This window comes from Tachysurus vachellii, chromosome 2, assembly GCF_030014155.1.
Source record: "Tachysurus vachellii isolate PV-2020 chromosome 2, HZAU_Pvac_v1, whole genome shotgun sequence".
NCBI lineage: Eukaryota > Metazoa > Chordata > Actinopteri > Siluriformes > Bagridae > Tachysurus > Tachysurus vachellii.
Window position 1 is genome coordinate 21367264 of NC_083461.1, and position 11758 is coordinate 21379021.

At 40.1% G+C, this 11758-nt stretch overlaps 2 protein-coding genes and 1 long non-coding RNA gene across 4 annotated transcripts; 2 read left to right on the plus strand and 1 right to left on the minus strand.

Moving 5' to 3' along the window:
* Positions 1-78: 78 nt before the first annotated feature.
* LOC132841471 (ADP-ribosylhydrolase ARH1-like) lies at positions 79-4658 on the plus strand. Its single transcript, XM_060863794.1, has 8 exons — positions 79-433; positions 865-979; positions 1790-1898; positions 2051-2149; positions 2230-2335; positions 2469-2735; positions 2983-3197; positions 3968-4658. The coding sequence occupies exons 1-8, from the start codon at positions 426-428 to the stop codon at positions 4114-4116; spliced, it is 1068 nt and encodes a 355-aa protein (XP_060719777.1). The 5' UTR covers positions 79-425; the 3' UTR covers positions 4117-4658.
* On the minus strand, positions 1893-5501 carry LOC132841474 (uncharacterized). Its single transcript, XR_009647927.1, has 3 exons — positions 5356-5501; positions 2807-2846; positions 1893-2689 (listed from the first exon to the last, which is right to left on the minus strand). It is a non-coding gene; the product is annotated as an uncharacterized LOC132841474 (long non-coding RNA).
* On the plus strand, positions 4778-11708 carry mto1 (mitochondrial tRNA translation optimization 1). Of its 2 annotated transcripts, none has more exons than XM_060863789.1 (13): positions 4778-5190; positions 5468-5669; positions 5813-6012; positions 6217-6334; positions 6415-6713; positions 6895-7046; positions 7139-7329; positions 7501-7631; positions 7744-7948; positions 10563-10734; positions 10855-10964; positions 11142-11299; positions 11434-11708. In XM_060863789.1, the coding sequence occupies exons 2-13, from the start codon at positions 5474-5476 to the stop codon at positions 11542-11544; spliced, it is 2043 nt and encodes a 680-aa protein (XP_060719772.1). In that variant the 5' UTR covers positions 4778-5190; positions 5468-5473; the 3' UTR covers positions 11545-11708. The 2 variants fall into 2 exon arrangements, with proteins under 2 accessions (XP_060719772.1, XP_060719773.1); XM_060863790.1 differs by having other exon boundaries at positions 6895-7007.
* The last annotated feature ends 50 nt before the right edge of the window (positions 11709-11758 follow it).

Consider the following 11758-nt stretch of genomic DNA (forward strand, 5'->3'; position numbering starts at 1 on the left):
ACACACTTGAGTAATCTGACTGCTTTAATCTGGGGAAGGAAAATAAAACATTTACTTCTTTGTAGTGATTTCCGAGTTTCTGTATATTCCCTTTTTTCCCCACTCACTTGGACCCAGTAGCCTAATGATCCTTAACTAATCCTAAAATAGCCGACAGCCTTCTCCTCTTCTTACAGCTGCTATTTGGGGAAAGATAGCAGTCTCTGGAAAAAAACGACACAAAACTTCAAGAGCTAGTTTTCTACTATTGGAAACACTTGATTTTTAAAATTTCCGTAAAACTTACAGAGTAGAATAAAAACGCAAAAAAGAATCGCGCGAAGCGAAAGTACAAGAAGGCCGAAGAGTGAAAAGTTAGGATCCGCGTCATCGCCTGCGCGACTGAACCGACCTGCGAGTCACTGAACCGGGAGAGGAATATTAGCATGGCCAGGTGGGTTAGCGAGTGAGCAAAAACACAACAAAAAAATAATATTAACAAATGAAACCAACAACTATGGTGAACAGAAAAGCATTTAAAAAGTCAGTTTACGATTAATTTCTTACAGAAGTTTACTTAAACTTCAAACAAATATGCTTATGAATATCACCCCAAATATACACTATAAACTACATAAATCATATTTACAATTATACTTTAGTAATACTTCAATAATAACCTGTAGAAATATTATTTGGAGACATAAAATAAGACTTTTCACCCCGGTTGCTACCTAAAAACTCTGACTCTTATTATTATTATGATTATTTTGTATTGTTTTTGATTAAAGCAAATGTCAACAAAGTGACGTAGGACGTTTATGTCTAAGCAAATTAAGTTTCTCTTGTCTAATATCATATATGTGTGTATTTCTCTCTGTCCAGTCCTGCTGATCTGGAGCACTATAAGGCCGCAATGGTGCTAAGCGGAGTTGGGGATGCTCTGGGTTACAGGAATCAGTTGTGGGAATACAACGAGTCTGGTCCAGCCATCCATCAGGTCCGTCGTCTAAATGGGTTATTATACATTATACATGTACAATGATGTCCTCGTTGTGTGTTGCAGCTTGCCCCTTTTGCGTTACATCTTATTAATGCACAAACTTTAAGGACTTTCTATATAAAAACATATATTTTTTTTGTTTTACAACTGATCGTCTGTCAGGTTTTGATCTTAAAAGCCTGTCTTTTATTGGTTGTATTATTAGTGTGGTGTATTTGATTTGATTTGCAATATTATAATAATTTTATAGTTTACCAAATTCAGGAGATTCAAATTAAGTGTAACTTAAATAAAGAAATGCAAGCAAATGTTTGGATTTGTTGGTTTAATCATGAACACGTATTATATTTATGAGCCTAAAAGCACACTTTACACAAACAGTTAAAGAAGCTGCAGACTAATAAAATGTTAATAATGTATAAATTTGAAAAGGTGCATTAGGTATAATCCAAGAAAAAAAATAGGTCTCTTGTGTATAAATAGGTGGAATAACTATTCTAGGTTTACTTTATAAAGCACACTCAGATTCAAATGGTTCACACTCAGATTCAAATGGTTGAAGTTTCAAGAGAAACAGTATTTCGATTCCTCTATATCTCGAAATATGCTGGCATTGACAATAAAAAACTTGAACGTTGTACTATCAGCCTAAGACTCTGTGGGAGAATTATAGCACCTAAAATACAAACAAAGTTTATGCACAGTAATAATAACAGTTAATAACAGCTCTGTATATAGCATAATGAGCAAAATCCCAACCCTAAAATATTTTTATCACACATAACCAGTTGTATCACCACATTGTAGGAACTACAGGAGCTTGGAGGACTAAAAAACATCACAGTTCAACTTCCTGATTGGCCAGTCAGTGATGATACAGTCCTTCACCTGGCTACCGCTGAAGCTTTAGCCACAGGTTTGACTTTTATAATGGTTTGATTAATTTTAAAATGTGCTAGTTTATACTTTTGTAAAGCAAAATTCTCTATTTGAAAGTCATTAGTGAGTCATTTCGATGGAGTGAAGGTGACTCTGCTAAAGGTGTATAAAGATAATTGTTACTTTTAGGAAAGGAAGGAGAGGACCTGCTTCATGAGGTGGCATCTCGTTATGTGGAGGGTATGAAAGACATGGAGGGGAGGAAACCGGGACCATCGAGCATCCTAGGTAAGTGAGTAATGAATAAAGACCTTATTTTAGAGCGGCTGTAGGAGCACCGAAAAACATTGCTATGGGTTTCTCCATAGGTGTGTCTCAGTTATGCCCAGGTACCGAAGGGGGCTACAGAATAGCTTATAATCCCGAAGGAACAGGATGTGGCGCTGCCATGAGATCCATGTGCATCGGTTTGAGGTGAGGACAAGGCCATGCTGGTGTGTTATGCTGCTTTCACATTAACAATGGACAACCAAGAACATAATTTCCCAATGCAATGACATATTTTAGTCAGAAAAACATTTAAGCTAACACCATTTCTTATCATCAGATACCCTCGACCGGAGCAGCTCTCCTCTTTAGTCAGAGTCGCCATGGAGACTGGCAGAATGACCCACACTCATCCAACTGGATTCCTTGGTGCTGTTGCATCTGCACTGTTCACAGCGTATGCCATTCAGCGCCGTCCTATCACAACGTGGGGTCTGGGTTTAGTGAAGGAGGCCTGTCCAATAGCAAAGGAGCTGGTAAGGTTGGCAGGATACACTATTCCTGAGACAGAGAGAGACTGGGGTTACTTCACGGAGAAATGGGAATGGTGAGACTCTGTTGTGAATGTGATTATTGTCTAACAATATATACAGGATATCATGTAGCTGTTCATGATACCTTTCAGATACCGTGCAGTTTTCAGCTTGCATAGTCAAAACTGGAACACTATGGGAAAATATGGCTGATGAAATATGTAAATAGCTGTAAAATAAACAGTATAAAATGTGGTATTCTGTGGTAGGCATTGTTTTAATTTGATGACACTCTTTTTTGTCTTTTCTTTTTTCGTTCAGGTATCTTGAATTGAGGGGTTTGTCATTAGGAACTGGTCCAGTGGTGTTTCCTGAGCGATATGGACCGGCTGAACGTGATGAGGCATATAAGAGCTTCAGTCTTTCTGGATGGGCAGGGCGAAGTGGTCACGACGCACCTATGATAGCTCTGGATGCTCTACTGGGGGCAGGGTCAAACTGGGAGGAGTTAATGAGCCGTGCAGGTTTTCATGGCGGTCAGCAGTCACTTTTAAACCGTGTTGATTAAATATAGATCAAAGTCACTTTTTACATTAACATGAGGCTCTTGGATGGATTCTTACTCCTGTTGGAGAACCCTTATAGTTTTTTGTAGTAGCTTACAAAGAATCCATTCAAAGAATCCTTATGGAACCCTTTTAGGATTTTTTTATATAAATTAAGGAACAGTATTAATATTGTGCAATAGTTGTGTAACGCCAAAGATGCATATTATTACCATGGAGCTGCCCACATTTTTATGGCCCAAAAATGAGCTCGGTCCCAGCTAAAAAAAAAAAAAAAGTGAGTCGAATAACTTAAATTCACACTAATTAATATATTATTTAATTTGTGCTTAAACCAAACTACAAACAATTCGAGCGACTTGTCACCTGTTAATGTAAATGTAGCACAAGATAATTCATACACTTTTTTTAATTAAGTTATTGCTTATATTGAAGTGTGCGCTAACCAACATAGCTAGCTGACTAAGTGTTTCTAGCTAAAATGTTAAATATGTTGCCTGTCAAGTGATGTTACATTAGCATAGCTACATTTCACCTTGAAAATGTAAGCATAAATTTCTAGCAATCACCTGAACAGAATAATGAAATTTCCTTTGATATACACCTATAAACCTTGACTGCTTGGACTTTATTTTTCTGATTAAGATCTCCTGGTTAAATGTTCTTGTAACAATAATATATTATAATATTATAAAAGTCATTATTATTTGTTCTAATTTTCTTTTTTTGGTTGTGTGTAGGAGACAGCGACAGCACAGCGGTCATTGCGTGTTGTTGTTGGGGTCTAATGTACGGGATGGGCGGAGTGCCTGAGTGTAATTTCACCAACCTAGAGTACAGGGACAGGCTGGAGAACAGCGCTGAGAAACTTTACTCACTATCACACTGAAAACATCCGTTATCTCATTGACTGATAAGACAAAATGGCAAATCGATAACTTAAAACGGAACTGACTTGTTACATTTAGTTAGCAAGACTTAGTAGCTATGATGCATGTGCAGAAACATGTTTTTTGTTTAACACTTTCTGACCTTGCTAAAGTTCAAGCCATTACTGTGCTTAATGAAAACTAAGAAAAGGTATATTATTTCAGATTATAGCTTGCAAATTTTACGAAAATACTCTAACTGCAGTGCCTTAAATCAGAGCACAGTGTGTTTGCTAAACATTGAGGAATTTTCTACACACATTTTGGTAAAGTTACATTTTCGTAGATTGTAGCTAATTAATTAACCACATAAACATGTTATCAGCACATGAATAGAAACATATGGGATATCCTATAGCTTGCTGGCTAGCAAATCCTAGCTAGCAAACTAAACACATCTTATTTATCAGTTTATGTTAAATTGTGTTAAATAGTTGTATGTAAATGACTTAAACTAGTTAAAAATCATAATCTGCTAATAAATTGTTTTTTATTAACTTCTTAGGCTGTGTTGTGTTAGCTAAATTACACTGTGCACAAACCAATAAGGAAATTAGGTAACTAACAAATTGCATTCAAGGTTGCTTCACCTTTTTCCAGACCAGACAACCATTTTATGTGTTTTATTCTTCTCTAAATATGAATCTAAACAGCTAGATGATGTAGTAAAGTAGATAAATTCAATAATTACTGTTTTTTACTATATCCTATATATTTGATCAAATTTCTTGTGCGTGTTTTTTTAACATTAACGGGGAACACTATTACAAACATAAGTATAACTGCAGCTAAATTGGAACGTTTCCCTTATCGTAGTCGCACTTATACCCGTTATTACGGTTATTAGCACACAGTAACGGCGCCGTTCTACCTTCAATGTACAGTACACTAAGGTGGGTAACCTACTTATAAGCCCTATGTAGTGCACTACGTTCAGTTTTTTTAGTCGTTTGGATCGCGCTCATCGACGGTTAAGGACAAGATGTCGAGCATGATACGATGAGTTTAAATACACGAACCTGAGGTTTTCTGAGGTAAAATAACATATCGTTTTAAGTCTGTTAGTGAAATTAATACATTTCCAGTGGTAAAAGTAGCCATTGTGTTAGATATGGTGAAGTAAAATGGATAAAAACAGACTACATGTCACGAATTGAATGTGTAACATTGAATGAGAAAGGAAAACCGTGAGAGGATACAAGTCCAGCTTGCCCACCAAACCAGCCAATCACTGAATTCCCAACCTCCAAGCCAACCAGTGGTAATTTAGGAGGTGATGGTGATTTTTTTTTTCTTTCTTCATTACAAAAGTTTCTCATGTTGACACTCCGGAAGCTGCTCGTCCGACGTCATTTCCTGTCCAGAGGTCGCTCTCGGAGAGCCTGTGACGTCATCCACCATAAATATGACGTCATCGTGGTTGGTGGCGGCCATGCGGGCACAGAGGCAGCTGCTGCAGCAACCAGAGTTGGAGCCAAAACACTGCTCATTACGCAGAAAATCGAAACGATTGGTGGGTCATGACAACACGCAGAGGTGTACATGAGAATATTCAGTTCTCAAAGTCTTCTAAATACATCATAATACCGTGAAACCATGACAGCGACGTTTACGAGGGGTTTATGAGAGGTTTATTTCAATCTTATTTTCTTACAGGGGCGCTGTCATGCAACCCCTCACTAGGAGGAGTAGGAAAAGGGCAGCTGGTGAAGGAGGTGGATGCTCTGGATGGCCTGATTGGTCGAGCAGGCGACTACTCTGGCATTCACTTCTCCATCCTCAATCGCAGTAAGGGACCCGCAGTGTGGGGCCCGAGGGCGCAGCTCGATCGAGGGCGCTACAGGGAGTTCATACAGGTAGCTCTTCATTTCTAGTGCTCTGTCTGTGTTTAGTGATCTGTTGGGATGCCACAGGGGTGTATCCTGGCCTTGTTATCTCATGTTTCTTTGTCACAGTATAATAGAACTAGTTTATGTCTAGTTTTACTGAGATTAAGTAATGTTTGGAAGGGATGCATTTTATGTAAAAAGAAAATAATAAATTCTGCTATACTTTCTCAGTCACAGTTGCTGAACATGCCTCGACTGACTGTGATCGAAGGATCTGTGGAGGATTTAATCGTGTCTGCTCCTGATCCAGAAAAACCAGGCAAACACAGTGTGACCGGAGTTCGTATGGGTAAAGAACGCTTCTCTGTTTTTATTTTATTGTAGTTCACATGTACAGCTGTTAACATTTTCATTCTGTATGTCTCTCAGCTGGTGGCGTTGGAGATATACTGGCCAGTTCCATCGTCATTACCACCGGCACTTTCCTTTCTGGCTCCCTCTTTATGGGCCAGACCACCTCTCCAGGAGGGAGGTTGGGTGAACCCCCGTCCTGCACTGGTCTCTCCCACAGTCTGAGAGAAGTTCTCGGTTTGAAACTTGGCCGCCTGAGGACCGGAACGCCACCTCGGATCATTAAGGACACAGTCGACTTCTCCCTCGCAGAGCTTCACCTTCCTGATCCACGACCAACTCCATTTAGCTTCATTAACAAGCACACGCACTGCAAGGTGAAGATTCTGCATACATTAGTCACAGTAATATAACGATTAACATATCCAAAAGACAAAACACGTTTTAACTAATTCCTCAGATCCAGTCTGCTCCATCTAGTACTACTAGAATATCATATCGAACATTTTGCGATCGTGCTTTCTGATTTTTTTCATCATTGTTGTGCTTGTTTGGTAGGCCGAGGATCAGCTGCCATGTCATCTGACCTACACGACACCAGGTGTAGAAGAAGTGGTGCGTGAGAGCCTGCATGTGAACTCGCACATACAGCAGGACACCAAAGGACCCAGGTGCTCAATGCAAGGAAAAACTATTACAATGACAGCATGGTGTGATGAACCAGAGTTAATACCATCATCCCAGAGTTACTTTCTGATACCTTCTATTAATGTTAATGAAACAGTTTATTTCTTTCTTTCAGGTACTGTCCTTCCATCGAGTCACGGGTTCTGCGCTTCCCAGGGCGACAGCATCAGGTGTGGTTAGAGCCAGAGGGGTTGACCTCTGACCTTGTGTACCCTCAGGGGTTGTCCATGACGATGCCCCCTGAGCTGCAGCTTCGACTCCTCCGGGAAATTCCGGCATTACACCGGGTGGAGATTAGAACACCAGGTACACTCTAAAAATCTTTTTATTTTGGAGTGGAGATGATCTAGTGCACTTAGGAAGTCACTGTGAAAACTATTGTTCAAACAATCAGTTCACAATACATCACAATGATGGTGATACTCCAGTATAGTGAGGCTGGTGATCATAGTGATCTATTTCTATCTGTCTGTGTAGGTTACGGGGTGCAGTATGACTTTGTTTGCCCGATACAGCTCTCCCCATGGCTGCAGGTGAAATGCAGTCAGGGGCTTTTCCTGGCAGGACAGATTAACGGGACGACAGGCTACGAGGAAGCAGCAGCACAGGTACAAAACACAGCACCTCCTACAAAATGGGTACGGGTCCTGATACAACTAACACAGAACCCATCATCATGAATTTACCTGTTTGTGCCTTGTGCTGTTTGTCACATTACAGGGTTTGTGGGCAGGTGTTAATGCTGGAAGGACTGCCCTCTCTCTCCCTCCTCTGTCTCTGTCGCGTACCGAGAGCTACATCGGTGTGATGATCGACGACCTGGTGAGTCGTGGAGTCACTGAACCATACCGCATGTTCACAAGCCGTGCCGAGTTCAGGACTTCTCTCAGGCCCGATAACGCAGACCTGCGCCTCACGCTCAGAGGTACTGTGTGTCCACTGAGTTTAGTAATTCAGCATCAACAGTGATTTATTAATTCAGCATCAACAATGATGTAGTCTTAATCTGTGTTAAAGTGATGTAATCTTTTTGTACAGATTAACTTAGTCTGTTTCTTTGTGTGGTGTTAGTGTCTTATTAGAAGTTTTATCGCTAAGCTTTCACAGTGCTGTAAACAAAGCACAGATAAAGTAAAGGGTTTTAGGAATTTATAGCTTAAATATAAGCAAACTACATTTTGTACAATTTGTGAAGAAGGTTTACATTTTAACTGTACACTGATTTTAATGCTTCCTGGAAGCCTGCTCCTTCGCTGATCTCTATATTTATATAGTGTGTATATATATATATACTATATATGAGATATATAGTATAAATTAACATATGTTTTGGCTTGGAGATCTTGCACACTTTATGTCATGGTCAGTTTATTAATATGATACATGAGCATGCAGAAGCCCACAAGTGGCTAGTGTCACTGTGATTGACAGAGAGTATGCCGTCCCTCACCCCCAGGTACGGTGGCCGAGAAGTGCAAAACACATTAACAAATCCGAAAACACATTAACAAATCAGAATACACATTAACAAATCCGAAAACACAACGACAAGTCAGACAACCCAGAAACGGTAGTGTATCATTTTTGAATGGAAACTTACCGATCATTGGACAAGACACCTGTCACTCAAGATATACAGGTATGGAATCTTATGTGTAATGTGTAAAGTTCTCCGTTTAAATATAAGAAAATAACAGAATTAATACACAGTAATCCATTCCATCCATCCATTCCAACTTTTCCCTGCGGCAGACTGTTGAACTTCATGTATACCTTGAGTGACAGGTGACAACCCGGAAGAGGTAGGTATAGTTTGTGAATGGAAACTTACCGATCATTGGACAAGACACCTGTCATTAAAGATATACAGGTGAATGAAAGGTGTCTCGTCCGATGATGGTAAGTTTCCATTCACAAACTATACCAACCGCTTCTGGGTTGTCTGACTTGTTAATGTTTTTTGGGATTTGTTCATTTGTTTTAGGATTTGTTAATTTGTTTTCGGATTTGTTAATTTGTTTTGCACTTCTCGGCCACCGTAGCCAGGGCTTCAAATCGCACTTCAAATTTGCATCCTTCAAACTGCAAGGTGAATGCTTTTCTGTTGCACCACTCGGGAGTCCTGCAGTTCGATTTGACAAATGTGCCGTTACATCAGATTTTCTTTCAAGCTGAAAATGATCTGTGATTACCAGAGGTGGGTAGTAACGGATTACATTTACTTCGTTACATTTACTTGAGTACATTTTTTGGGTAACTTGTACTTTTTGAGTATAATTAAAGATGCGTACTTTTACTCAAGTAGATTTTTAGTGGAAAAACTTTACTTTTACTTCGCTACAATCGGCGGCGTTCCTCCGTTACTCAAATAAAGTACTTGTACTTTTTCTTTAGTACAGATTTTGGATACTCTACCCACCTCCGGTGATTACACATCGGGCCTTTTTACACCTGGTCACTTCATGTGTTTTCTCTGATCCGATAGGTATCTGATTTGTTAAAACTGTTCCATTTACATTAGGCCACATAAATGCGTCTTGGCAAATCGAATATCAATCCGATCTTTCTACTCCCACCCAATATGCATATCGTCGCTGTCGGCCAGAAACCTCGTATGTCCAAATTTGGTCAATTTCATATTTTTTCACATATCAATGCTATTGGTCAGTCCCCACATGGGTCTGTTATTTTTACAAGTTATTAACCAATCTAAAGTCTTGAAAATAGCTTGAGCGCAAATCTCTTAACTCCATTGGACACTTCAACTGTCCACCTCTTCTTCACTCCGCGGGAGAGCTTCGCGGCATATTTCTCCTCAAGAAGAGTCACAACGAATCAACACGTCTTCTGAGGTAAATGTCTTCAAAACACTGGGCTCAAAGAAAAAAAATCTTGACCCCCGCTAGTTCTGGTGCTCGTCTGAGGACAGGAATTTAGCACAAGACAATCCACTGCAACGCGGACTAAACCCTGTGCACTGCAGATAAGGTACGGCGTTTTTTAATTTCCTGAAAAATAACGGTTTTGGAGATACGAGGATTCCGCCTGACAGTGACGATATATATTTGACCTCATTTCTGGGGTAAATAAATGGAACACGCTTTGGTGTATGCAGTTGCTACAAAAAACAGCATTTACTGTTTGCTGCATTTTCGCTGGCAGCAGCAGTGCATTTTAAGACCCAACAAGACACCTGGGTGAAAGATCACTTGCGAGTGACGTACGTCCGTTTGGGAGGAGTATAGCGCTGACATATGTGGCTTGAACAACCACATTCATTTACACCTGTCCAGTTTCATCTGAAATGCGTCCCAGACCACCTCCTGAAGTGGTTTGAGCGATCGGATTTATATCCGTCTCGAAAACGTTTCGGAGGCCATTTAGACCAGGTCTTTTTACTATCGGATAGCTATCCGATCACAGAAAACGCATGAAGTGACAAGGTGTAAAAAGCCCCATCATCTCTCAGACTCGTATTATTATTGTCATATGCCGTAACAGTGAGTTTTGCAATAATTGTGTGGTGTGTTTTCCCTCAGGCTTTGAAGAGGTGGGGTGTGTGTCATCAGAGCGCTACAGTGAGGCTGTGCGAGTGAGTCATAGTCTGAGCGAAGCTCTCACCTCCCTGCAGTCCTTCACACTTTCTGCTCCATGCTGGAGAGAAAAACTGCAATACAGTGGTATAAGTGAGACAAAAAGCACACTTATCAGGTAATACCCCGGGCAGAAAGGTAAAAAGAGACGTACATAAACGACAATCTACAATCCATCTAATAAAGTGTCTTATGGCTTTGATGGCTGAATAATTACTGATAACTGTGTGTCTTCTAGTGGAGAAGAGATGCTGCAGCATAAAGAGGTCTCATTTGAAATGCTGGCCTCCATCTTCCCTGAAATTTTTGCACAATATCTGGAATTTTCCCAGCGGATTAAAATTGAAGGTGATTAGCTAAACATGAATAAAAAATGTAAATCCGTAATTTTACCCCAGCAATTGCTGTTTGTTAAAGAGCCATGCTCTGCAGTGGGGATGCTGTTCTCTGGGTGTTGAGCAGTGTAGGTTTATATGTGTATATATGTAAATATGTGTCTGTAACCTGCTTTTTTTCTATATTTAGCTGTGTACCGTCCTCACTGTGAGAATCAGAAAAGAGAAATGGAGAGGATACAGGTGGAGGAGAGCCTCATGCTGCCTCCAGACATCGACTACCGCTCACTTCCTGTATCTCTCTCAGACGAGGTGCGAGAAGTACTAGATCGAGCACGGCCTGACACTGTGAGTACGCAAGTTTAACAGTATGATAATGGTACATCATTCTGTCTCACCTCTCTTCTGAGTTAATGATTAGATCTCCCAGCCTTTCCTGAAATCAGTGTGCGTGTACGTGTGTGTGTGTGTGTGTGTTTTAGCTGGGAGCAGCAATTCGTCTACCAGGTGTCACTCCAGCCGCCATCGTCCACCTCCTCAACTATGTCAGCAAGACAGAGTTTAAAACAGCGAGCAAGAAGACACGGATGTAAAGACACAAACTGACCAATAATACAGTCCACACAACCTCGTGCAGGAGCATAACTAGCTTCTAAAGACTGTTAGAGCAAAGGACTTTACTTAACGCTGTGTGTTAGGAAACAAGTTTGTATTTTGCAAAATAGAAATAAATCATCTAAAAAAACATCTGAACACATGTTTACATTGAAGAAAAATATAAAATTCATTTCTAAAAAAAAATAAAGA